Source organism: Balaenoptera borealis (genome assembly GCF_965194805.1).
Source record: "Balaenoptera borealis genome assembly, chromosome: 7".
NCBI lineage: Eukaryota > Metazoa > Chordata > Mammalia > Artiodactyla > Balaenopteridae > Balaenoptera > Balaenoptera borealis.
Window position 1 is genome coordinate 123,227,037 of NC_138864.1, and position 27,976 is coordinate 123,255,012.

Consider the following 27,976-nt stretch of genomic DNA (forward strand, 5'->3'; position numbering starts at 1 on the left):
GCTCGGTGCCCACAAAGCGCCAGCTGAGGGGCCGTTGCGGGCTGAGCGCGGCTGAGCCTGCCCGCCACCCGAGCTCCACCGGCCGGCCGCCCCGCGCCTCTGCCGCGTCCCCGCGCCCCGAGCAGCCGGGCCCGACGGCAGTGCGACAGCCGGGTCGGGAAGGCAGGGCCGGGCGGGCGCCGCCTGCGGAGAGGCCGGGGGCCGGCCTGCGTGGGGCAGCGCGGAGGCGGCGGCGGCGGCGGCGGCGACTCCGGCCCGGGCCGGACAGCGCAGGACCATGGCCGAGGCAGCCCCGGCTCCGGTAAGGGCGGCCCGCGGGCCGAGCGCAGTGAGCCTGAGAGGGTCGGGGCGCCTCGGGCTCTGCGATCGGACTCGAGGGAAGGGAGGAGGGCGGGGAGCCCGGCCTGTCAGGCGCGGGGCCCCGGAGCGGGGCGCAGCCCGGACGGCCGAGCACAGACACCCCCCCGGGGTCCCGCCGGCAGGGGAGGGGCCTGGGGGGGACCCCGACGCCGAGAGCGGGTCTGGGACAGCTCGCCCTCCCCCATCGTTGGGTCCCTGCGCCTGGGTGTGAGGCCCCGGCTCGCCCATCCCGTTTGGAGGTTTACAGCGGAGAGAGCCTCTTACACCAATGAAAGAGGAATGAGTGAAGCGATCCTCGCCTGGTGCCAGCCCCGCTCCTGCCTGCCGGACGGGGGGCAGTGGGGTTGACTTGGTTTGGGGTTTTCATCAGCCATTCTCCAGCCCTGGGAGCCGACCCCACAGTCACCCTCGCTGCCGCCTCCGTGAGCCTCGCGCAGCCACAGATGCCGTGGTGACGGCAACACTTAGGTGTGTTGAAGGAGCGCCGGAGGACAGGGATCCCCAGTGCCCAGCCCGTGACGATGCCGGACACGCAGGAGGCCCTCCGTCGGGATTGCAGAGTGAACGACTGGTGCAGGTTCCGAGGGCGGGATTACCTTCTGCGTGTTTTATTCATTACGCGGATGTTTACTGCAGGCCTGCCGCGTGCCAAGCCCGCTCCGGCAGTTGCTAAGCCTGCAGAGCTGACCGAGACAGTCGCTGCACACAAGAGCCGTGCAGAACCAGCAGGGACTAGTCAAGTAACAGGACCGGAAACGATGCCTTGGATTTGCCAGCTAAGAAGCCTCTGCTCACGCCAAGGAGAGTCATTGTAGTGGATCAGGAGCCAGACCGGCCTACAGAGTAGTGACCCGAAAGTGAGAGGGGGGGGGAAGAGGAGGAAAAAGGAAGAAGCAGCAGCATTGGGGTGGGGGATCGAGCAGAGGGACTGTCATCTGTGCCCTCAGACCTATTTTTCCCTTTTGGATCTTGTTTTTCAATATGGTAGAGATGATCATGTGTCTATATGCCAGCCCTGTCCAATAGAAACATAATAGAAGCCACATATATAACCTTAAATTTTCTAGCAGTCACGTTTTATTTTATTTTATTTTATTTATTTACTTACTTATTTTTGCCCAGTGGCCTGCTGAGCCCTTGGCAGTGAAAGCGCGGAGTCCTAACCACTGGATGTTAGGGAATTCCCAGTAGTCACATTTTAGAAGTAAAGAGAAATAGCTGAAATATACTTTAATGATATGTTCTGTTTAACCCAAGGCTTACAAAATATTTCAGTGTGTAATTAGTATTAAGAAATTATCGATGAAGTTTTACATTTTCTCCCCATACTCAGTCTTCAAAATCTGGTGTGTATTTTTTACTCAACGGCGCATCTCAATGGAAATAAATGCATCTCAAGTGTTCAGTAGCCACATGTGGCTACCATATTGAACAGTGCAGGTCAGTCCCATGGAGAAGACCCAGGAGAGATTGAAACATTGACCATAAACAAGAGAAAAGATCCGTGTACCTAAAACTGTGGAAGGAGGTGGCATTCAGAGCATAAAGTGGAGAGATTAGTTTTAAACAGGATGAACCTTTTTCCTGAGGGAAGGAAAGAAGAAAGCATGGACTAAGCTACTGATGCGTTTGAAGTGGGAAGGAGTGTGAAGAAAACGAAGAGAAAGAGGAGAACGTTGAGAGAGTTGAGGTCTAATAGTTCGAACCCTCTTCTCAAAGTAGGAGGCCGCGTCATCGCCTGAGAGTGAGGGGCCCACAGCGGACAGGGGTCTTCCTGCCCAGCCTGCGCCCCCTGAAGCAGCAACAGCAGCATCACCTTGTTTTCAGTGCAAACTCCCGGTTTTCCTCCCAGACCTACTGAATCAAGAGTCTTGCATTTTAGCAGGACCTCCAGATGACGCTGACGCCCATTAGTTTGAGAGGCGCTGTACTAAAAGCTGGACAGGGCCAGGGGCTTGTAGTGGCCACTCTGTGGCATGGGAAGAGGAGCATGGGGGCACAGGGCAGTGCTGAGTCCCTGCTGAGCTTAGAGACCACGGGTGTGTGGTGACACCAGTTTACCCGGTTGTGTGACGTCATTTCGTAGGGCTTACCAGCCTGCTTCCAGGAACAGAGAATGAGAACAACTGAACTGATTCAAAGCTGGAGGTTAGCCGAGCAGGTGAGGCAGAAAGGCAGACGAGTGAGGGGGTTGAAGTTAGCTGAAATGATCAGCCAAGGAAGAGAGCAAAGCCCGGAGCAGGCCAGTAAACCGGGAGCAAATGGAACAGTCAAGGGTTCAGTGGGATTGCAGAGCAGGTGAAAGGAGAAAAAGGTAGTGGGAGAGCTGCAGAGACCGGAGGTTGTGGCCAAAGAGCCGGTTGTTGAACTCGTAGAGTCAGAAGGCTTTGCAGAGGTCATCCTCATCCAACCTCCCACTTGTTGTAGGAGTTTCATTTTCTATACACTCTTTGTTCCAAGGTATGTTCAGTGAGGGGGCAGCCTGTTATGTTCTTGGAAAGATCTAGTTCAGAACGTATTTATATAGGCCAGAGTTTACGTTCCTGAAAATTTCATGTTGGTTCTAGTTCTGCCCTCTGGAGTAACACAGTATAGGAGTAAACAAGTCTGTCCTGCCTTCTGTTTTATAACCCTCAAATATTTGAAAATAGCTGTCATGCTTTCTCCACACTCAACATTCTCAGCTTATTCAACTACTACTGAATGATATGGTTGTGGCTTGTCAGCAGGGTGATGGATGGGGCCAGAGCCTAAGTCAATAAATAAGGGGTTTATCAGAAGGGCACTGAGCTCACTGAAACCTGGAAAGATCCTGATGCCCTTAGAGCTTTTCCAGAGACAGAGGATGCAGCAGCAACCTGGCCTCTGGGTGATTGGCTCTGTGCCAGGCTGCTTCTTGATCCAGTTTCACCTGTTCACTGTCTTACCTACTCCATCCTTCAACCACCAAAGCAATTCTCTTGGCTTTTTATGTCAATGAGCTCCATAAAGATGAGGCTTATGCAGGCACTACTAAAACTATATTTAATCTCCGCTGGCCACTTAAGCAGCACTTATCTCATTTTAGTTCGGATTAGGGCTCCTTCTAACACTCAGTGTCTCATCTCCTCTCTCCACTGCACACAGACTTCTGAATGGGACTCCGAATGCCTTACATCCCTGCAGGCGCTTCCTCTTCCCACACCCCCAGCAGCAAATGAAGCACACCTGCAGACTGCGGCCATCTCCTTGTGGACAGTAGTGGCGGCCGTGCAGGCTATCGAGAGAAAGGTGGAGGTCCACAGCCGGCGACTCCTGCACCTGGAAGGACGGACAGGGACGGCCGAGAAGAAGCTGGCCAGCTGCGAAAAGACAGTGGCTGATCTCGGGAACCAGCTGGAGGGCAAGTGGGCGGTGCTGGGGACCCTGCTGCAGGAGTACGGGCTGCTGCAGAGGCGTCTGGAGAACTTGGAGAACCTTCTGAGGAACAGGAACTTCTGGATCCTGCGGCTGCCCCCTGGTATTAAAGGAGATATCCCAAAGGTAATACCTCCACTTCTGCGTGCAGAGTGCTACCACTAGACCTTAGACTATTAGCAAGGGGTAGTCTTGGTCAATCAGTTTGGCTGAAGGAACCAAGAAGTTGTTTTGTGTTTTATCTATTTTGGAAGCATTCCATGTTCAATTTAGTGATCATGTGAAGTGTCAAACTTCAGATTGGAAAAGTCTTCCCAATCCAAAGTTGGCTATCCGGCAGATGGATTTTTTTCTCTTTTGCTTTCTCCTGCCCATTATCCCCAAGTTACTTTTTTCTTTATTAACCTGTCTGCTACAGTCTTGGTTGGAAACAAAAGTAAATATTATTTAAATCAGTCAATTTGAATTTGTTGGAAATTCTGGTAAAAAAAAAAAGAGGACAGAGGAAGGGATGTGGAGTTAAGTGGTTAATATAAGGTTTGGGGCTGTCTGTGGGTCTAGGGTCCACATGGGTCCTGTCCTGCAGCATCCTTTCCAGAGTGCGCCACAGTGCTAGGACCTGGCCCTTCTGAAGGGAATAGTCCCTAAAACAACAGGAAATAAACATCATTCTTGAGCTATGGAAGACAGCCTTGAGGCAGCTAGTTTCCAAACATGCCCGTTTATTTATTCGTTTATTCAACAAATATTTCTTGAACACTTACTGTTTGCTTGATATCTACTTCCTGAAGGCACAGCAGTGAACAATTCTTGTAAGCTCCCCTGGAGCTTAAATTTTAGGGGGAAAGATAAAATAAACAAACAAAATAAATCCATTTAAGTACTTTGATAAAAATAAAAGTGCTATCTGGTGATTTATTTTTTAGATTGGATGTCACAGAAGGTCTCATAAAGTAGCTAATTTTTAGGCTGAGACTAAATGACAGGAAGGAACCTACTGGGAGAAGATCTGAGGAAGAGCTTTCCAGGTGTAAAGAATACCTGGTGCAATGTCCCAAAGGCACAAACAAACTTGAAACACTGAGGGGAAGGAAAAAGACCAGTTGGCTGGTGTGCAGTGAATAAGTGGAGCTAGAGAAGCAGGGGGGCAGCTCATTTAGGGCAGTGTTTTTCAGCCCTAGCTGTACAGGAATCACCTGGGGGGGCTTTTAAAATTTTGATGGGCATCACATCTAGAGGTTCGGACTTAACAGGTTCAGGATGGGGCCTAATCATTAATCTTAAAACTCCATAGTTCAAAAAGAGTCACGTACCAAAATGTTCATTGCAGCTCTATTTACAACAGCCAGGACATGGAAGCAACCTAAGTGTCCATCATCGGATGAATGGATAAAGATGTGGCACACATATACAATGGAATATTACTCAGCCATAAAAAGAAACGAAATTGAGTTATTTGTAGTGAGGTGGATGGAGTTAGAGTCTGTCATACAGAATGAAGTAAGTCAGAAAGAGAAAAACAAATACAATATGCTAACACATATATATGGAATCTAAGGGAAAAAAAAAAGGGTCATGAAGAACCTAGTGGTAAGACGGGAATAAAGACACAGACCTACTAGAGAATGGACTTGAGGATATGGGGAGGGGGAAGGGTAAGCTGTGACAAAGTGAGAGAGTGGCATGGACATATATCCACTACCAAACGTAAGATAGATAGCTAGTGGGAAGCAACCGCATAGCACAGGGAGATCAGCTCGGTGCTTTGCGACCACCTAGAGGGGTGGGATAGCGAGGGTGGGAGGGAGGGAGATGCAAGAGGGAAGAGATATGGGAACATATGTATATGTATAACTGATTCACTTTGTTATAAAGCAGAAACTAACACACCATTGTAAAGCAATTATACTCCAATAAAGATGTTTAAAAAAAAAACTCCATAGATAATTCTAATATGCAACTACGGTTGTGAACCACGGACATAGGGCATTGGAGACTGAGGTAAGGAATGTGGACTTTATCTTGGGTGTAATGGGAAGATTGGGGGATTTTTTAGCAGAGGAGTTATATCTGGTCTGTATTTTGAAAGAATCTCTTTGGCCGCTCTGGGCCGAATGGGTCTTGGGGGTAAGAACAGAAGCAGGGAGAAAACAATAAGGCAGCTGTAATAGTAGGAGGGCCGAGAGTGGCTTGAGTGAGGGTGGCAGCAGTGGAGATGGAGACAAGTGGACAGATTCAGGCTGTTTTCATGGTAAAATTGACGTTAGGACTTACTAATGGGAATTAGGGAAGGAGGAATTAAGAACAATAGCTGTAAATTAACTGTGATAATTTACTGAGCACTTACTGTTGTAAGTGCTTTAATTACTTTCATAAGACTCCTAACTTGCCCAAGATCATGCAGTCAGTAAATATAAATAATGGAGTTGTACTGTGACCCAGCTGGCTCCAGAGCGTATGCTCTTAACCACCGGCTCTTAGACTTTTGACTTGAAGGACCGGATGGATGGTGTTGGCATTTACAGAGGTGGGGATGCTTCAGGGTGGGAAGGAATTAGTTCTCCTTTGGCAGCATTGGTTTGAGATGGCTGGGATACGTTCAGGAGAGATGTTAAGTGATCTTTGAAGCTCAAAGGTGAGAAATATTTGGAAATCATTGACGTACAGATTGTATTGTAAGTCATGAGGCCGGAGGTGATTACTTCGGGCGAGAATGTGGAGAAGCAGCAGAAAGATTCCAAGGACCAAGCACCATGGGTGGGAGTGGTGGCCAGTGAGTGTGTGGGTCACAGGGTCAAGGGACAGTGGTCGTGTGGGTTAATGTGTTACTGAGAGGGCTAGAAAGATGAGGATGGTGAATACAACTTGGCAACACAGCCTCGCTGGGGACCTCGCAAGAGTTGTCTTAGTGCAGTGGCGGGGATAGCAGGCTGGGTGCAGCAGGCTGAAGAGTGAACGGGAAGAGAGGCGATGGAGGCTCCTTTAAGACTTGCAGGGGAGGGGAGCGGAGGTGAGCAGGAGGCCGGAGGGGTCAGAGTCAGCATCTTAGAACCTTCCCCACAGTGTGTTTTGTTTGTGTATCTGGAGCGCCTCCAGAGGTTTTTTTGGGTAATTTAAACTTAGTATTTGCCATAAAGTTACTTACTGTCTTACCTGGATGAATGGATAACATTTAAACTGTCCATCTTAAACTCCAAAGTCATATATAAAATAATGTGATTTCTCTCAAAGATTTCTTCATGAAATTGAAATATATCAAAGATTTACTAGATTGAAACATGGGCCACAAAGAAATTTTGGTCCTTAATTTGTTGAAAATGCTCTTATTCTGCCCTTACTTTTGAATGCCAAATTCAAAATAATTTTCCCTCAAAATTTTTTTCTTAATTTTAATTTTTTAAATTGTGGTAAAACATATATGACATAAAATTTACCATTTTGGGGGGGAGGGGAAAAAAGAAAAAATATTTACCATTTTAACCATTTTAAGTGTACAGTTCAGTGGCATTAAGTACATTCATATTGTTATGCAACTATCACCACCAACCATCTTCAGAACTTCCTCATTTTGCAAAACTTTAATGCTGCACCTATATAACCCCCCCATTCCCCCCTCCCCCAGCCCCTGGCAACCCCACTTCTGCTTTCTGTCTCTGTGAATCTGTCTGCTCTAGGTCCTCATCTAGGTAGGGTCATACAGTATGACATCTGTCCCCGTATGACTGGCTTATTTCACTGAGCATGACCTCTCCCAGGTTCATCCATGTTGGAGCAGGTGTCAGAATTTCCTTTTTAAGACTGAATAATATTCCATTTCTCTCACAGTTTTAAAGGCATTGGTCCTTTGTCTCATAACATCAAATGCCATTGATGAAAAGTTTAATAACAAATCAATTCTCGTTTGTTTGTAAGAAATCTCTTTTTTTTTTTTTTCCTCTCTGGAAGATTTTATCTTCTATTTGTACTTTGTTTTTCTAAAATTTGTTGAGGATGTGTCTGGGTGTAGGTCTTTTAAAATTTTTGTTGGGCACTCGGTGTGACCTTTCAGTCAGAAGACTGATATGCTTTCCACTCTGGAAAATTTTCTTCTGTGAGTCTATTTTTATAATTTTTCATTTCCCCCTTTCACATTTTTTTCTGTTCTCTTTCTGGAATTACTGTTTGACAGATGATGGATTATTGTCTTTGTGTCTTTAACTTTTCCTTCATATTTTTCACCTTTTAAACTAGAGTTCTGTGACGTTTCCTTCCAGCCTTTCTTTTATTTTAACAAGTATATATTTAATTTTCCAGAATATTTATTTTCTCCTTTTTTAAAGCAGCCTGAATTTTTTTTTTAATGGATGCAGTATCTACTTGAGTGTCTCTGAGAATATGTATTAGAGCTTTTTTTTTTTTTTTTAATTCTCTAGGATTGTTTGTAGTGTGTGTTCATCTTGATGCTGTTAGTTTTACTTTTTCAATATCGAATAATCCTTGGTTGTTTGTAGGTTAATTAAGAGGTTAATTTGAGGAAGCTGGTGTATTTTCTCTGCCACCATGTAAGTCTGTTTAACCAAAGGATCTTTCCTTTGCAGGAGAGGCTCTCTCCATAGGTGCCCGATATAGGTGGGCTTCACTTTAAGGTGCTGTGCAAGGAGCAAACAGGCAGTGCGGGGGCCACCCAGAGGCCAGGAGTAAGGTGGTACTCTAAGTTGTCAGCACCGCACTGGGACCGGGTGCTGTCTCCAGGCAGGTTTTTTTGTTTTTTAAAAATATTTATTTATTTTTGGCTGCGTTGGGTCTTCATTGCTGCGCACGGGCTTTCTCTAGTTGTGGCGAGTGGGGGCAACTCTTCGTTGCAGTGTGCAGGCTTCTCATTGCGGTGGCTTCTCTTGTTGCGGAGCATGGGTTCTAGGCCTGCGGGCTTCAGTAGTTGTGGCTCTTGGGCTCAGTAGTTGTGGCTCGTGGGCTCTAGAGCGCAGGCTCAGTAGTTGTGGCGCACGGGCTTAGTTGCTGTGCGGCATGTGGGATCTTCCCGGACCAGGGCTCGAACCCGTATTCCCTGCATTGGCAGGCGGATTCCTAACCACTGTGCCACCACGGAAGCCCTCCAGGTGGGTTTTTTAATTTCTTTAGAGTTGAGGTCTGGGTTTCAGCTTTGGGGTAAATGCTGCTTTACCAGGGCTGATGAGGACAAGGCAGGGGGGCCCCGCTATTCCAAAGATAGACCTCCAGACTGCAGTTTATAACCAGTAACCCCTACTCAGCATCTCTGCCAGCTTTGAGCTTGGAATTCTCTGGATTCGTCACTGCAGTCCTTTCCTGTGTGTTGTCAGAGATGCAGCTTCCTCGTACCTTAGGCCCCAGCACAGGCGCATCCTCTAGGTCTCAGTGAGAAACTCATCAGAAATTCTGATCTAGTGACGGCCTCTCCTTCTCATTCTTGGTACTGTTATTTAATCCCTCCTGATCTTATTTACTGTCATTTCAATGGAACTCTGGGTGGAAAGGGAAGTACATGTGTGTTTAGTTCACAATCTTGAACCAGAAGCCCATCTCAATCCTTTATTTTTGTCATTATTTTATCACATGTGTTTCTGTTGTAAGCTATCACAAATCTTTTCTGTAGTGAGATTAGACAAAAAATTAACTATTGAGCATCTACATTTGCCTCAGTTGGTTTTAGATGCTGAGCAGGATATAAAATGAGTAATTTATGGTTCTAGCTCCTAAGGAACAAAATTTATGGTTGGGGAAAAAAAGATGACACAAATGAAGCAATTAGAGAGAAATTAATTGCCTCATAGAATTGTATAGACCTTTGTATTTTAAAGGATATGTTAAGTTTATGAAGATGAGTATCTTTTTATTGAATTTTTTAATTTGGGGAAAAAAGTATATGTATATATATTAGTTACCCAGAGTCTTTCTTGCTCTTGGATATTTCTTTTCCCGTAGCATACTGTTTTTATTTTATGGGTTTAATATCTCTCGAATCTTTATGGGATTACTAATTAAGGTTTTTAAAAAAATTCTGTTGCCTAGGTATTTCTATTTTTTCCACAGTTATTTTTTTCCCTCCTTTTATTTTAGTCTTTCTTGATCATGTGGCAGGATTTCTCTAAATGGTCACTGATACTTAGAAATAAGCTCATATTTAAGAATAAAACTGTTGAAAGCTCTCAGGCAGGAAAAGGAAGAGCTAGCCATTATGATGATGGCAGAAGGAGAAGAGCTTTACACTAGGGGATAGTGCCCATACTTGGTGCCTTAATTCCCCAGGCAACTCTTGTATTTCTTTCCAGAGAAACATATCCATTTGCCTGTGGATAAGCTCCTAGCTTTAGACAGAATTGTGCTGGAAGGTGGGAGGATTCTGTTCTGTATATGACCATTTCCTTCATGAAACCTTGACTCCAACAAGGCAGAATCCATAATTGTTCTCTGAATGCACTCTCCATTGTCCCATGCTTAAATGTTTTTCCCATTCACATTAGGCCTGTTTATAACCTACCTGTCTTTTAGGACTGGCCAAAGTTCCGTCTTTTCTAGACTCATCCCAACCCCATTATAGCTCTGTTTCCAAAATTTCTTGTCCATGTCATTAATTTGAATATAGTCATATGCTCCTTTTAGGCAGAAACGATATATTTATAATCTTGGTGCTTAGGATAAGCCTTGTACTTGATGGATATTCACAATATGTAGAGTTCTGTGAATTAAATCCTGCTTTGCATTTGTACCTACCTCTATGAGTGACTGTTTACACTCTCCTAGAACTCATAGCCCTAAAGTTTATCACAGTGAAAACACTGTCAACTCTTGGAGGTTAGATCTGTGTCTTAAATATTGCCTGTATCCTTTCAGCATCTCACATAGGTTTTTTGTAACTAGTAGGCATTTAGTAGAGATTTATTGAATGGTTAAATTGCAGTGAGAGAAACTAACCCCAGTGTTGTAATTTCAGGTGCCTGTGACATTTGATGACATCTCCATCTACTTTTCCACTCCAGAGTGGGAAAAATTAGAAGAATGGCAAAAGGAACTTTACAAGAATATCATGAAGGGCAACTACGAGTCCCTCATTTCCATGGGTGAGGCTAAGTTGGCACCTTTTGAATGAGGTGACAGCAGCTCCAAGAAGTCTCAGAATGGTCCCTTTTCCTCCAGTGTCCTCATTTTCACTCTGTCCTCACACTTCTGGTTCCAAGCGAAAGATTTCCAGTTCACGCTTGCTAAATAGGAAATCATGATCTCTCCTTCTGCCAAATCATGGGGCAGAGAATGAAGTTCAAGGTTATGGGTTATGGGTGTGCCAGCTGCAGTGGTTTCCATGGTATCCTTCACTTTGAAAGGGCCTTGCCTCTCCTCCTCGAGGCACACTCACTCTTACTCCATGGAAGTAGCAGGCCGTGCCCAAGTAGCACATGTGCCTTTCCCACACCTCACCTCTCCTCTTACCTGTTTCCTAATAGATACCGTCCATAGTTGGAGGTGAATGGATGGGGGGAGGTGATCTAGACTCTAAAAGAAATTCCCTGGGCCTGTGGACCTCACAGCCTTCAGTTCAGCTTTTATGGCCATTAGTTGTCATCCTCATTTATCACTTTGTCATACCCTCTTTCCCATTTTCCTCTCCTAGATTATGCCATGAATCAACCTGATGTCTTATCTCAGATTCAGCCAGAAGGGGACCATAATACAGAGGACCAGGCAGGGCCAGAGGGAAGTGAGATTCCCACAGATCCCAGTGAAGGTGAGTGAGAGAAGAGAGTATCCACTCCTTGTCTCCCTTTCCTGGTCAGAGATGATGGCTCAGAACTAAGGTAAGCAGGGCTTGGGGCTTCTAGAGCCTCTCAGTCCTAAAGCAAGTAGACTGCAAATGGGTCATCAGGCATTTAAATAGAGCTTAGAGATAACCTTGTCCAGGGCCTTCGCTCATCCGTACCACACACCTAAGGGCTATTGAGGGAATGTGTGCCCAGCTGTTCAGAAGTGCTAAGGGGCTGGGAGTCTGCCTGGTCCCTCGGGGACGCACTTAACTGGCAGACCCTGATGGCATCCACCTGGGCAAAGTGGATTTTGCCCAGTTTGGGAGCCAGCTATCATTAGTTAACTCTCCCTGGTTTTTTTGGTTGGCAGCTCCTTGATATTGTGTGGGAAAGACTGCTAGTCAAAGTCCAGTATTATTTCTCTCAAGTCCCACCTCTGTTATCAGAAAAATCTCATGCAATTTTTGTTCTTTGATAGATAGAAAGCTCACAGAAAATTCATCCTCCAGACATCTCTATTAGATGAACTTCTCTGACAACCCACCCCCGCCCCATACACTGTTATTTTTTCTAACATTTTATTATGAAAATTTTCAAACAATCAGAACATTTGAAATAATTTTACAATGAACACCTAGATACCTATCACCTAGATTCTATCACTAACACTTTACTGTACTTCCCTGTTACATATATATCCATCCCTGCATCCCTCTATCCCCGCATCAATACATCTTATTTTTCATGTATTTCAAAATCAGTACAGATATCAATACATTGCCCCCTAATTAGTTCAGCATGAATATCATTTACCTAGAGTTCAATATCTGTTTATATTTTTTCTTTTGATGTAAATTTTTCTTTTTAATTTTATTTATTTATTTATGGCTGCGTTGGGTCTTCGTTGCTGTGTGCGGGCTTCCTCTAGTTGCGGCGAGTGGGGGCTACTCTACATCAGGGTGCGCGGGCTTCTCATTGCGGTGGCTTCTCTTGTTGTGGAGCACGGGCTCTGGGTACGTGGGGTTCAGTAGTTGAGGCTCGCAGGCTCTAGAGCGCAGGCTCAGTAGTTGTGGCACACGGGCTTAGTTGCTTCGCGGCATGTGGGATCTTCCCGGACCAGGGCTCGAACCCGTGTCCCCTGCATTGGCAGGCAGATTTTTAACCACTGTGCCACCAGGAAAGTCCCATTCTCTGAGTTTTGAGGAACATATATATCTGCTACCCACTATTTTTAAGAATGTGTAGGTGATTGTATTTAGGCAGTGTAACAGGTTGAATTTTATTTATCTCTATATCATGGATATAAATAATGAGTCTAAAATCATATCACAAATAAAGATGGGTTATTTGATTGCAGAAAAATTCATTATTGGAAATGGCTCCTTGGTCACCTTTGTTAGTTACATGACATAGTCCTCAGTGAGAAAAAATGAGTGTATCATTTTATTGTTTAGGGATGAATGGAAAAGGTATAAATAATTTGGTTTTGAGATTATATATGAAAGTTTGATTTAGCTTCCATCTTGTCAATTTATTTTTACCTTGGTTTTTAAGACTCTATTTGTGGGGGACTTCCCTGGAGGTCCAGTGGTTGAGACTTTGCCTTCCAGTGCAGGGGTGTGGGTTAGATCCCTGGTTGAGGAGCTGAGATCCCACATGCCTCAGGGCCAAAAAACCAAAACATAAAACAGAAGCAATATTGTAACAATTTCAATAAAGACTTTAAAAGTGGTCCACATCAAAAAAAAAAATCTTAAAAAGAAAAGACTCTATTTGTGGGTAGTTACCCTTTATACTTTAATACATTTTTATTTAGAATTAACAGTGTAAGCATTGCATTTATTTAGTACTCTGGTTTTATTCTTTAGAGTTTTAGCTTGCATTGGTGATTACCAACCTAGATATTTACCAGAACTTGAGGATAGAAGTCATATAATTTGGACTGATCAATATATAGCCTTTAAAAAATTCATATGTTTCTAACCTTTAGAACCCTTAAGATTTTCCTCCTTTTAGGTTTAATTATATTTTAATGCCTTTTTATTCGTTTAATTCAGTTGTTTTCTTTTGGTTGCTCAAATTGTCAACAAGTGAGAGGACTTTTAAACTATCTCCTGTGTCTCCTGTGTCCTTCTAGTACTGCCTCAGTACTCGTTTTCTTAAAAAAATATGTTCCAGGCTGTGTTGGGATTTCCAAGACTTCTCCTAGGCCCAGTAATTTGCTGGGAGGACACACAGGACCCGGCATATAGTCACGCTCAGGGCTGAGATTTATTACAGTGAAAGGACACAAAGCAAAATCAGCAAAGGTTAAAGGCACTCAGGGCAAAGTCTGGAGGGAACCAGGGGCCAGCTTCCAGAGTCCCCTTTCAGTAGAGTCTCATAGGACACACTTAATTCCTCCAGCGATGAGTTGTGACAACATGTGCAGTGTGTTGTCTCCCAGAGAAGCTCTCTGGGGACTCAGCACCCAAGGCTGGTCACGTAGGCACCCTCTGTCTGGCATGTACCAAGATTCCAGACTCCCAGAAGGAAAGTGGATGTTCAACATAAACCACACTGTTTGTACAAACAGCTTAGGCCCAGTGAGGCACTCAACATATAGGAAAGTTTGATATCAGCTTAGAGGGCTATTTGCCAGCCAAGCACCAACCTTGCAAGCAGGCCTTCTAAGGATAGGCAGTCTCAGGCCTGCTGTGTTAACAGGAGCCTATTTTAGATTTTCCTTCTCCTAACACATTAAAAAAGTCCTGTTTCCTTTCTGTGGAGAATAGTATTAACTGTCTGGTCATCAAGGTGCATAACAGACTGTCCACACGGATGCCAGGTAGATACTAATGCTGGGCCACTTTAGTGACAGAACTAATAAAGTATTTTTTTCGTAGATTATTCTTCACTTTAACCATTTATATCATTTTTAACATCTTGTTATTATAAAAAAAGGAATCAAAACTTTTCATTTTTCAGCAAGCAGCTTCTCTTTTCTTTAACATCATCACGTTTGTTTAATTTTTTTTTTTTTTTGGCTGTGCTGTGGGGCATGCAGGATCTTAGTTCCCTGACCAGGGATTGATCCTGGGCCCCCAGCAGTGGAAGCTTGGAGTCCTAACCACTGGACCCCCAGGGAATTTCCCATCTTTGTTTAATTTTAATACACCTTGTAATTTTTATTAGACCAGTGTGTTTACATTAAAATTTTGATGTACTTTTAGAAACAATTTTCTAAAATTATGTTTGGATTTATCCATATTTCTTATAAAATAACACCCATAATTTATTATTGTATTCCATTTTAGAGCTTTAGGAAGAACTATGCATTGTAATTAAATAAAAATATGCATAGGTAGACTAGATTTGGGGATAGCAATAGTGCCATGTGGCACCCCCTCTTTTTTATGTCCAGATATCTTAGAATTAATTTTATGCTCTGTCTCCATCACCATCATCTGAATCTGATGAAGGAAAAGAGAAATTATTATTCCTCCTAGGGAACAGTCATTGATGTCTAGTATCTTAGATAAAACTGCTTACAATGAGTACAAAATAGTAGTGAATGGGAGAATACAGAAAAATATAAACCTGAGATTTCTGAAATTCTTCTTTAACTCTATTACTAGGGCCAAAATACAGACCAGCTCTGTGTGTGTGTGGCCATTATTTGGTTGCTGATAGTTTTAATACTGAACTCCAATATTTTAGAATTCTTTGGAGAAAAGCCTTAACTAAGAAGTTCAGATGGAATAATTACCAAAAGCCCATTATCTAGCCCTTCTTCTAGTTTGGAAGCCATGGACTAGAGCCAAGATTCTAGAATGACCCATAAGTAAAATAAATTCATTCTCAAACCTTGTAGTCCTGAGGAGACTTCTTTGATCATCATTGTTTTGGGTGCATCACCCTTATCTCCTTTATCACTGTTCACTCCAATCCAGCAAGGCCACCTTTTCCTAAACAAAATCAGCGACTAAGGCACATCCAAATATGATAATCCTTTTATTTTATTTTAGCCTATTTGCAAACAAGAATTATCCTGGAAATAAAACTTAAAGGTTTTAACTTATTACACAAATACTCAATATATTCACCTGCTATGTTACAGTTCCATACCTATTTCACAAAAGGTGCAAAAAAAGTTTTTATATCTTTACCAATGGTAGTTTCATGTGTCAAGTATATTTATTGTCTGCTTAAGAATTCAAATCTCAGCACCAGTTTTTGTTTTAACTGAAGTATAGTTGATTTACAATGTTGTGCCAGTCTCTGCTGCACAGCAAAGTGACTCAGTTCTACACATACAGACATTCTTTTTATATATTCTTTTCCATTAGGTTTATCATAGGATATTGAATATAGTTCCCTGTGCTATACAGTAGGACCTTGTTGTTTATCCATTCTAAATGTAATAGTTTGCATCTACCAACCCCAAACTCCCACTCTCCCCCTCCCCTCACCCCTCCCTCTCCCCCTCCCCTCCCCCTCCCCTTCCCCTCTCCCTCCCCTCCCCTCCCTCCTCCCCCTCCCTCCTCCCCCCTCCCCCCTCCCTCCTCCCCACCCCCCCCTTGTCAACCACAAGTCTGTTCTCTATGTCTGAGTCTGTTTCTGTTTTCTAGGTAGGTTCATTTGTGCCATATTTTAGATTCCACATATAAGTGATATCATATGGTATTTATCTTTCTCTTTCTGACTTATTCTACTTAGCATGATAATTTCTGGTTGCATACATGTTGCTGCAAATCTCAGCACCAGTTTTTTTTTGTTCTTTTAATTTTATTTACTTGTTTATTTATTGGCTGCATTGAGTCTTCGTTGCTGCGCGTGGGCTTTTCTCTAGTTGCAGTGAGTGGGGGCTACTGTTCATTGCGGTGAGCAGGCTTCTCATTGCGGTGGCTTCTCTTGTTGTGGAGCATGGACTCTAGACGTACGGGCTTCAGTAGTTGTGGCGCGTGGGCTTCAGTAGTTGTGGCTCGCGGGCTCTAGAGCACAGGCTCAGTAGTTGTGGCGCACAGGCTTAGTTGCTCCGTGGCATGTGGGATCTTCCCGGACCAGGGCTCGAACCTGTGTTCCCTGCATTGGCAGGTGGATTCTTAACCACTGCGCCACCAGGGAAGTCCCTCAGCACTTGTTTTAATTCACTTAGTTCATAATACCTTTGTATACATCCCAGAACCTCAAGGTTCCAGCTCCTTTTCAGACAGCCTGGGGCCTTACCTGTTTAAAACATACGCACACACACACATACAATAAGATTTCCTCATAGTTAAAATAACATTCAACCAGTGTAGATATTAAAATTTTATACTTTCTTGGGATCAGCCTTTCTATTTGAACTACCCCTCAAACCTAAAACCTCAGCATTTATCGACTTCCTCTTACCTGATCACCATTTTCAGTTTTTCTGTCTTCTCTGGCTTTCTCCAAAGCCTGCTGCTTGCAGGAACCAATGATTTTACTTTCATTTGTGTCTCTTTAAGTATCCACTGTTGGGATTCCTCAGGCCTGTGCAGATGTACTCTGAGTGCTATTGTGGTGACTGGGCCAGTAGTTGCCCTACTGTCACCAGGCAGGTGACTGCATGAGGCCACCTTAGTATTCCAGTACTCCTGCTCCTTTTATTTCACTTCCAAAAGGTCCTCAGTTATACACTCCCACCACTCCCACCAAATGTAGTAGACACAACCATATTACATGCATTCAGTGACAACAGTGCTAAGACCCAATTATTTGATAAAATAAATGTTTACTTAGTTTTACTGATCTAGTTAGTTAAATGACCAGAGGAACTTTAGCATCATTATTCAAAAAGAAGGGTTACCTTCCTGGGGTTCCCCAAGTTCAGTGAAGACATACTGAGCCAGTGTGTAATAACAATAGCCACTCGCATTTCTGTAGAACTGGCTTGTTCTTTTAGTCCTCCATAGCTTTTATGGTTGGCTGCTGACTAATATTGTAACAAAAGATTGGAAAGAATCCAAATGCCTATCAGTAGGAGACTCTTGAATAAACAATGGTACAGCTACAAAAAGGAATGAGAAGGATCTCTGTATACTGCTACAGACAGATGTCCAGAATATATTGTTAAGTAAAAAATGAAGGTACAGAACAGTTCGTGTAGTATACCTCATAAAGAGGGAAAATACAAAGATGTATATATGTTTGCTTATATTTTTCCAAGAAACAATGGAAGATTAAAACAAAAACCAATGAGAATGGCTGCCTATACAGGGAGGGAGAGATTAGAGATGGAAGCTAGACCTCTCTGAATGTACCTTATTTTATAGTTTTGATTTTGGAGCTTTGTAAATATTTTACATAAAAATATAAAATAAAAATCAAACACATACTGAAATAACTAAACTGTATACCACAAAAAAATCTTAAATTGAGTCCATATTTTTGTTAATAATATTGGTATTATTTTGAAATGTACATTCAGATAAAGCAAAGATTATGTAGTGTCATTAGGAATCAAGATTCTCAGGATAAGAGAGAAAAGATACAAGCATAAAATCAAAGGATTTAACTAAAACCCTGTAATCTTAAATATGAATCATAAGTATTAATATAAACTCATGACACTTTCCTTTTTCTAAAAGGTATGTATTTTATGCTTTGTCCATTGGAAAGACCTAGAAGCAGTGACCACCTATTAGCAGTTAGCGTCCTGATCATCCAGATTGTTGTCTCTAAATTCCGTTTCTCGGAGAGATTATTGATTGTGTGCTTGGAGCCGGAAATGTACAAGATGAACCTGGTCTAGTTTGTCATACCAGAAATAAAGGAAACTAGATGTTTGATGATGTGAAGAGATATAGAACTGACCTGAAGGGGCTCCCGCTGGCCAATAAAGGGACAATTTGAGCGTTAAAAAGAATAATGACTTGAACTTATTTACAAAATGGAAATAGACTCACGGACAAACTTAAGGTTACCAAAGGGGATAGCGGGGGGAGAGGAGGAGGAGATAAATTAGGAGTTTGGGATTAACATATACACACTACTATATATAAAATAGATAAACAACAAGGACCTACTGTATAGCACAGGGAACTATATTCAGTAATAACTATAATGGAAAACAATCTGAAAATATATACATATATATGTATAACTGAATCACTTTGCTGTACACCTGAAACGAACACAACATTGTAAATTAATACTTCAATTTAAAAAATGGTTAAAAAAAATAATGACTGCAATGGATTGAAACTCATCCAGTGTATAGTATTCTATGAGTTCATAATGATAAACTAAAGAAAAAAGTCAAAACCACTTGAATCACATTTGGAGGTTCTAGAGCACTAACTCATTATTCAGAAAATTGACTAATGAAGCAATTAAGCATTTTAAAAGTCTCATATTTTTGATGAATAGACAGTTCATCCTTTGGATGTCTGTTAAAAGATCCACTTCCTTACACTCAGTCTCTCACTGCCTGTTTATATATGTGTGTGTTTATAAAGTCTTGGAGAAAAAAAGATAAGGTTGGATTATGGTTAATACACTTCAGCCTTGTAGCTCAAAGTAGGAAGTTGGAAAGACAAACTGCCACATGTGCAAAAACCTGTATTTTTCCGTCTGTCTGCATAACCTGACAGTATTTTGGGCCTTAGTCTTGTCCAACCTCTTATTTCTCCTTTGGGTGTGACTTTAGATTTCAGTGGTCTCTAACTGATTTGAAAGGCATTGAGCAAAACACTGAGTTCTAAAAAAAAAACAAAAAACAAAACACTGAGTTCTGTTCATTTGCTAGGAATAAAACCATAACCTTTGTACAAGGCTTTTTTCATAAATAATATAGAGAGCTTGAATTTACTCTCTGGACCCTGTCAGCGTGCCAGCTTGTCCTTTTAGGCCAAAAAAGGCTATATAGACCTCGGCTGGAATAGCAAGCACAGCTGTTTCTGTACTGACCAAATGAGGCATGTTATGTGCAAAGCCTTTAGAGGCTGTTCTTTTTTTCTTTCCAAAAGAATCCCCAAGGCCTGAGGGACTTGCAAATACTATTCTCCCCACTCCCAGTGTTCAGGAAACAATAACCTATATCATTAATAAGCAGAAGTAATATGATCTCTTGGAAAGAACCCAGAATTGGGAACCTGAAAAATGTTCCTGAGCAGTCAGATCTGTGCTTAAACCTAACTTTGTAATTCTGGAAGTGTATTTTTTTTTTTAAAGGATCAATTTTATTTATTTATTTTTGGTTGTGTTGGGTCTTCGTTGCTGTGCATGGGCTTTCTCTAGTTGCATCGAGCGGGGGCTACTCTTCGTTGCAGCACGCAGGCTTCTCATCGTGATGGCTTTTCTTGTTGTGGAGCACGGGCTGTAGGTGTGCGGGCTTCAGTAGTTGCGGCACATGGGCTCAGTAGTTGTGGTTCGTGGGCTCTAGAGCGCAGGCTCAGTAGTTGTGGCGCACGGGCTTAGTTGCTGCGCGGCATGTGGGATCTTCCCAGACCAGGGATGGAACCCATGTCCCCTGCATTGTCAGGTGGATTCTTAACCACTGCACCACCAGAGAAGTCCCTGTATTTGTTTTCAAATTAACATTTTTTTTAAAGTTTTCGGTTCATCTTTTTTTTTTTTTTTTTGGCGTATTTTAAAGCAAATCTTTGATAATATAGCTTTTCACTGTAAACACTTCCTTACTGGCAATTTACTTAACCTCTGAGGGCCCCCCCTACTTAAATGGAGAAAATATTCCCTGCTTCATTATTTCATAAAAAAGCTGTGTGAGAAAAAGGTGAAAATACTTTGAAAGTAAGTGTGCTAATGAAATGAAAGGTACTATTGAATCTAGATTATTTCAGAGTGTCATCTCTAATATAAAAATTTTGATTTGTTTTGAAATGGGCTCACTGAAAATAGTGAATCAACGTGAGTCTATCATGTAAAGATTCATAAATTTGGTTGCATTTTGAACTGGTTCTCTAGATGTTATATGCATTTTTTAAAAGGCTAGTTTCATTTTGTTGTTATAGTTAATTAGAGATAAATATTTGGGCAAAATGTAATATTCAGCAAACCAACATGATTATTTCCACTTTCTGAGTCAAGCCCTGAAGGCCATTCTCTTCCCCCACAAACAGAGCCTGGCATTTCAACATCGGATATTCTGTCTTGGATTAAACAAGAGGAAGAGACCCAGGTCGGCACCCCACAGGAGCCCAAGGAGAGTGACATGTGCAAAAGCACCTATGCCGGTGAGTACTGAGCCGCCCAGACCCGGCTTATGCCAGGACCACTGAGAAGAAACGGCAGAGGAAGTGGGGTTGTGGACGCAAGGAAGTGGGTGAGGAATGAGGAAAAGGGGAAAAGAAAGCATGTTCAAGTAAGTTAGAAATGAAACGGAAATCAAACCAAGATACATTTTTAAGTGAGAAAACATACTCTTAAGTGTAAAGACAGATTAGAAGAAAAAGAAGTGCATACAGATGGACCAGAAGGTTGAGGATGGGGAAGGACAGGACATGTGAAGAGCACGCAGAAGGGACAGAACAGAGCTAGGGGGTGGGAGAGGCAACCAGTGCAGACAGCAGGGTCTTGGGAGAGGCGCAAATGGGAATGTTAATGAAGAGCTCTCCCTCAGGAAGAACAGTGACATGAGAAGAAACACGCGTCTTCTAAGACATTTAGCACCATCTGTATTTTGCCATCTGAACCAGAAGAGAATCTCAAGGTCAGAAGAGACATGATCGTTTATGCAACTTAATGCAACCTGTTTATCTTCTATGCTCTGTGCTTAGACCCTGGGGGGGAAAAAAAAAAAAAAGACAGTTTCTGCTCTTCAAGAAGTTTATATTGGGGCCACACATATCAGTACCAGGCATGCCTATTATTAAATGTCAAGGGTGAGTGGGATGGATGACTTATATACAAGAAATAAGAAGTTCGGAGAACATCACATCAGTTTTAGTTTGGGTATTTAGATAAGGCCTAAAGAAGGAGGCGAAGGGACTTCCCTGGCGGTCCAGTGATGAGGACTCTGTGCTTCTACTGCAGGGGGCTTAGGTTCCATCCCTGGTTGGGGAACTAAGATCCCCGCAAGCCAGGATGTGAAGCTAGAATTGGCCTTAGAAAATTGGTCCTATGTGGTTGGGTATAATCTGGGAAGATGGGAAGAGAGGAGATGCATTCTACAAAAGGGAGGGCAGAATGATCAAAGACGTATGAGCAGAAATGTGTACTTTATTTTCCAGGAAAGTAAAGAGACAGCTAACTATAGTGAAGGACTTACCTGGCAGAATACAAGGAACAGGATTAGATAAATACATGAGTTTAGGCCTAATCACAATAGGCAACAGAGAACATTTCAGAGCTTGTGAGCAGAGGTGAAACATAATGAAAGTAATGCTGGGGAGATTGATGCCAGGGTTTTTCCTGTCCAAACGGGGAGCGCTGGAGAGGTTCAGTAGTAAATTCTCTGATGATTGGCCTCAGGGACTACAGACACCCTGGTTATTATCTCAGCCCTCCACTGCCTTCCTTATCTGGGCCAATGAGGAGCTCAGAGCAGCCTGTCAGAGCTGGGCAGGGACACAGGAGAGTTGCTGGGACACCTGTTGTTGACAGGTGTGACTCTGAGTCCTTTCTTTCAGACGAAGAGCTTGTCATCAAAGCTGAAGGCCTTGCCAGAGCCTCCCTGTGCCCCGAGGTGCCCGTCACCTTCTCTTCTCCACCGGCAGCAGCAGCTAAGGATACGTTTCCAGACGTGGCCTTCAAAAGCCCGCAGTCTGCGCCCATGGCGCCGTTTGGACGTCCAGCCACCGACCTGGCCGAAGCCTCTGAGGGACAAGTGACTTTCACTCAGCTGGGCAGCTACCCCCTCCCGCCTCCGGCCGGGGAGCAGGTGTTCTCGTGCCACCACTGCGGCAAGAGCCTCAGCCAAGACATGCTGCTGACCCACCGGTGCGGCCCCGCGGGGGAGCGCCCGGCCCCCTGCGCCCAGTGCCCCAGGCACTTCCCCCCGCACGCCGACCGCGGCCCCCAGCCGCCCGCCGGCGAGACACCACCCACCTGCCCGCACTGCGCCAGGACTTTCACTCACCCGTCCAGACTCACCTACCACCTTCGGGTCCACAACAGCACCGAGCGCCCCTTCCCCTGCCCCGACTGCCCCAAGCGCTTCGCCGACCAGGCACGCCTGGCCAGCCACCGGCGAGCCCACGCCAGCGAGCGGCCCTTCCGCTGCGCGCAGTGCGGCCGGAGCTTCAGCCTGAAGATCAGCCTGCTGCTGCACCAGCGGGGCCACGCGCAGGAGCGGCCCTTCTCCTGCCCTCAGTGTGGCATCGACTTCAACGGCCACTCGGCCCTGATCCGCCACCAGATGATCCACACGGGTGAGCGGCCGTACCCCTGCCCTGACTGCAGCAAGAGCTTCATGCGCAAGGAGCACCTGCTCAACCACCGGCGGCTGCACACGGGCGAGCGGCCCTTCAGCTGCGCGCACTGCGGCAAGAGCTTCATCCGCAAGCACCACCTCATGAAGCACCAGCGCATCCACACGGGCGAGCGGCCCTACCCCTGCGCCGAGTGCGGCAGGAGCTTCCGCTACAAGCAGACGCTCAAGGACCACCTGCGCTCGGGCCACGGTGGCGGCTGTGGTGGGCATAGTGACCCCTCTGGACAGCCGCCGGACCCCCCGGGCCCCCTCCTAACTGGGCTCGAAACCGCTGGCCTGGGCGTTAACACCGAAGGTCTAGAGGCCAATCAGTGGTATGGGGAAGGGACTGGAGGCGGGGTTCAGTAGATCTCTCTCCTTTCAGGGTTAGCCGTGCTGGCAGCGGGGCAAGAGGCAAGCCCAGAAGCCCCTGCACCCCGCTAACCCGGTGGTAATGCCTGCCTGGCACGTCAGTGAATTTGGGGTCCTGTGCACTTGACTAGAGCCGTGCTTGAGTTTCGGAACTTCACAAGAGCAGCACATTGTGAAACCCAGGAAGACCCAGAAGAGAGCCCAGCTTCCCCATCTTTTCAAAAACATCACCTAAGCAGAAGTTATAAGAACGTTGCAGAGAGGTTGGAAAGCAAGATTCGGCCTCTGGTGGTCCATCACTAGGTAGAGTCAGGTGCGTGGAAGAGCCTCCAAGGCTTGAAGCCCATTCTGCAGCAGAGAATGTTTAACTGAGCCTTTCATCACCTCCTTGATGGTAGGATGGTTGCTAGAAGAAAGTGCCCAAGCCTGGGCACCACTCCTGTTCCTCCCAGACAGTGGCTCCATGCTTGGGTACTGTCTCTCCTGAAATGATGACTCAAGACTGCCTTCCTAGGTCTCCTAGATTAATTCTTCTAATATATTTTGTTTAATACTGGATGAGCAAAAAATCTGACTTTAAAAGCTTCTTAAGGAGAACAGTTCTTTCACTAGCTTAATTTGAAGCATTCAGGCTTTTACTGCCATTTAAACTGCTAGAAACTTTTGCCGGGGTCCTAGTTAAAAATTTGGGAGCAGGATTCTCAGCCCCAGCTTTAAAAGCTAGAGATCCCCGAGAAGTGACAGAACAGCCTAGATTTTGTGCCTGAACCCTGCTTCTTAGAGTCACTTATGTCATATTCTTCCTTATTGTTTCCAAGCAAGTAAGCTGGCTTTTCCATTCCCGGTGTCTGATATTCTGACGATCATCAGCAGAAAAGGTCACAGCACTTTCCAGAAGCATTACAGAGTTTTGGAAGGTGCCAATGGACTCTCACCTTTCACTTCCTCAGTAGTGAGATGATAGTTACAATGCCACTTTCTTGAGCCAGCAGAGTGTCTGTTCACCCCCCCGGCGATGGGCAGATTGAGGGACTTCGTAGGCCCCTGAGAGCTAAGCACCAGGTGTGGATGAGGACAGCCTCTTCCTGCTGGCTTTGCTTCTGGGGACCTTGGCTACCGTGTGTTCTTTTGTCAGGGTCGGTCAGTCAGTCACCTGGGAGCATCTGAGCCTGGTCCCATTCCCAAGTGGCTTTGCAGTTGGGCCAGTTTCCCTTTACAGATCTCAGGTTTTCATCTGCAAAATGAGGCTGGTGAAAGGAAAAAAAGTGAACCTTTAGAATTAAAAAAAAAAAAATTTTGTACATTCCTTCTCCTGCCAAAATCCTGTCTCTATCTCTGGCTTTTATCCAGGCAAAGCAAAATAAGACAGCAAAATCAAAGCAGCGACATTCTTGCTGAAACTTGACTGAAATCAGTTTGATTTGTTGTTTTACTCTTGCTTGGAGACTGAGGTAGAAGACAGAGAATGCAGAAGTCCTAAGTCTTGGGCAGAAAAGTTGTTTGTACCTGTACTCTCCTGTTTCCCCTGAATCTTCCTGAGATGGCTGTGACAGGGTCTGCGAGTATTTAGACAAGACACTTTCTTGATGAAATGATAAGGGAAGGACCCATTTTTTCCCTTATCACTCAGCCCAAACCTCACCCTTCCTAGTTATGTGTAACTACACTAGGAAAAAAGTGTCACCCCAGCTAGCTTTGCTCCTGGGAATGCTCTGTCTGAACATGCTGCTCTTTAGGATAATCACATTTATAGAACATCTGTGACATTCTTAACACCAAGCATCATGGGAGGCCTAAGAAATGTGTATGAGACCTATTCCACGGTCATAACTTATAGTCTAAAGGCAAGGGTATCGGACAAACCAAGAGGGATGATAAACAGAACCCTGGCATATGGGATTAAGAGTTTTCTAGCTAGAATCTGGACCCATACCATGGAAAATTGGGGGGTTCTGGGGATCCCAAAACCAGGGTTCCAGCTTTACTGGTGACCCACTAGGAACTTGAGTGTGAGATCCAGCTCTGGCTGCATCCTGATCTTCCTAATGAAAAGGAAGAAGAGTCAGATCTTTATGTGGTGAGGTCCCTTTTCTGAACAGATGGATTTGAGCATTCGCCAGGGTTTGCTGGAGAAGGCACTCCTACACTAGGTGTGATGATGGATGAGATAACATGGAAATTCTTTTTTACTCAAAGGTTTACTGAGGACACAGAGCTTATTAATGAAAGAGACCTGTGGATTAAAATGCTGCAGATAGGTCCCACAGTCCCTTTTGCAAGGAACTGTAGCCAGCAGGGACCCACACTTTGGCAAGAAGTGAACAGAGTTCAAATACCAGTGAGGCAAGAGCCGTGAAGCTGAATGAAAGGGAATGGGCAGCATCATGCCAGAAAGATGGAAGTAGATGTTATCCAATCCTCAGCCCTAGAACAAACTAGGGGTTCAGCTACTGTACTTTCTGGTCTCCTTTCCCTCCACCAGTCCTCTACCAGGTAGAACTCCAGGCCAGCTCTAAATTCGAGTTTGTTTGCTTAAGATTCAAAAGTGGATAAGTAAAATAGACCAGTGGAAAAGATAAGTCCAACAGAGAGGTTCCAGTGTGTGGAGAAACGTGGTCCATCAAGGGCTCCTGAGACAAACCATACACTTAACAGTAACTGAGGATTGGTCTTCCTGACCAGACACAGTGGGAAAGAGGAAAACCTAGAAACGTGCTCTTCATCAGTCTGCCCGCTGGGCTGGGAAGTCTGTACTATCACATAAATAGGCACCATCTCCTTGGAGTGGATCCAGCTGTTGACTGTAACCAGAGTCACTCTTTGCTTACTAGATTTTTCATTATCACCGTAAGATGAACCTCTGGCTCAGCCACAGATGTGAACATAAATGGAGTTGATTGTCCAGAAAGTGAAAGAAGACTCTGATCTTTTCTGCTGGATATTTGTTACTGGAACACCATGACTGGGCTCTAGCTACTTTACATAACTTCCCAGCAGTGCTTTACATAACTTCCCTCATCATTGGTAATAGTCTGCGGACTTTCTGTTGGGGGACTCTGCTGGGCTTCTTTTTGGAGCATTTTTAAATATTTGGGTGTCCATGCCTATCTCAACCAGGACCAGACCTTATGGCTTACTAGGGAGTAACAAATGTTCACTGTCTCAGTCGGCAACAGTCTTGTTGATAAAAGAGGGCCCGAGTTCCTTTATCTGTTCTTTCTGAATGGGATGGAGAACCCAAACTTCTGCTCAGATTTCCTCTTGAGGAGGGGCAGGGCATGCTGTCCCATAGCCACATCCCACATTGTAGCTTCTTAGACAGTAAAAAGCATCCTCCTCAGCTGTCTGGGGGCTGCTGAGGAACGATGAGGAAAAGCAAGTCTCCCCAAAAGGTTCTCACAGACCGGGGACTCTGTTATCATCAGAGATATGTTCTTTCTGTGTGCTCGGTGGACACCTTTGACCCTGTTCCCTTCACTCGACAAAGGAAGCAGTCTTCTCGCAGGGTTTTACACAGAGGACATTCTTTGACTTGGGAAGTGTCAGGCTCTTACAAGCAAAAGATCCTCAAGTTAGGGCAAATTGGTGGGTGATGGGAGTAGGGAGTGCTTGGGTCTTGTAAGGACACGTCATGTGGGTTAGTACAGCTTAATGGCTTAAAGCAGGGACTAGATTCAGACCTAGATTCAAGTCCTGACATCATAAGAAGTAACATAACTTATATTATTTAGCCATCCTGAGCCTAGTTTCCTTATCTGTAAAATAGAATGTCTCGGAGGTGTCAGGGTTTGGGGGCAACCTGTGAAAGTGCTTAGCACAGAGCCTGGCACACAGAGGCGTCAGGGGGCAGCCGTCAGGAAAGGTGCAGGCCCAACCAGAGAGGGGAAAGTGCAGAGAACTGAGGTCGCTCTGCAAAACACGTGATTGCTTGATGACGTAGCTTTTGCCTTCCATCTTTTGCTTCCATTTAGCCTGTTCGTTTACTCTGTCTTTTCTGTATCTCCTGGCTCCCAACAGTTTGTGTGTGCCATGACACCAGGTGGTTCTGATTCTCTTGACTTTTCTTAGTTCACATTCTAACATGTGGGATCTGGCCCAGCTCCTCTTTCTATACCAGGCCACAGAAGTCTCCATCCAACCCTTGGACTAGCTGCCCTTGGGTTACATGCTCATCTTGGTTCAGTCAGCTGTAGTCAGGAGGGAAGGTCCCAGATCCCAGGATCTGTGGGCCTGGTAGACTGACTTGGGAATGGGCCAACGGTGGCACAGTGGGGCATTTCTAGTACTGCGAGGAGAGGAGAGACTCTGTTTCACCTGTATCAGGCTTCCTTGAAAGGCTTTTACTTCATCAGCACATCCAAGACCAGAGCTCATGGCCCCTGCATAAAGGACATGGAAGGTGCTGTTTCTGTATCTTGCAAAAGAAGTGATTTGTTACTTTCTAGGGTGTTATTCCTCCTTTCTATCCCAGCTCCACTTTCTTTTTAAATATGTAACTCTGGCCATAATTCTATTTATACACACATACACAATGACTTCTGTCAGTTTGGTCAAATTGCCTCTTCAAAACAAAACATAATTCCACCCCTTAAGACCAACCGCCCACTGAAGAATGCAGAGAGATACAGTCAAATCAGAGAGGCCTCAAAAGTACTGCGCTGCAATGCTCTTAAAATTGCCAGGTTACATTTCAAATAAAATATTTGGTAAAACCTCA

The 27,976-nt window shown here is 44.5% G+C and overlaps 1 protein-coding gene across 1 annotated transcript; it reads left to right on the forward strand.

Moving 5' to 3' along the window:
- The first annotated feature begins 158 nt into the window (after positions 1–158).
- On the forward strand, positions 159–27,976 carry ZNF398 (zinc finger protein 398). The gene is made up of 6 exons (XM_082399046.1): positions 159–301; positions 3,487–3,882; positions 10,706–10,832; positions 11,381–11,494; positions 20,597–20,710; positions 22,106–27,976. Exons 1-6 carry the CDS (start codon positions 278–280, stop codon positions 23,254–23,256), a joined length of 1,926 nt encoding a protein of 641 aa, XP_082255172.1. The 5' UTR covers positions 159–277; the 3' UTR covers positions 23,257–27,976.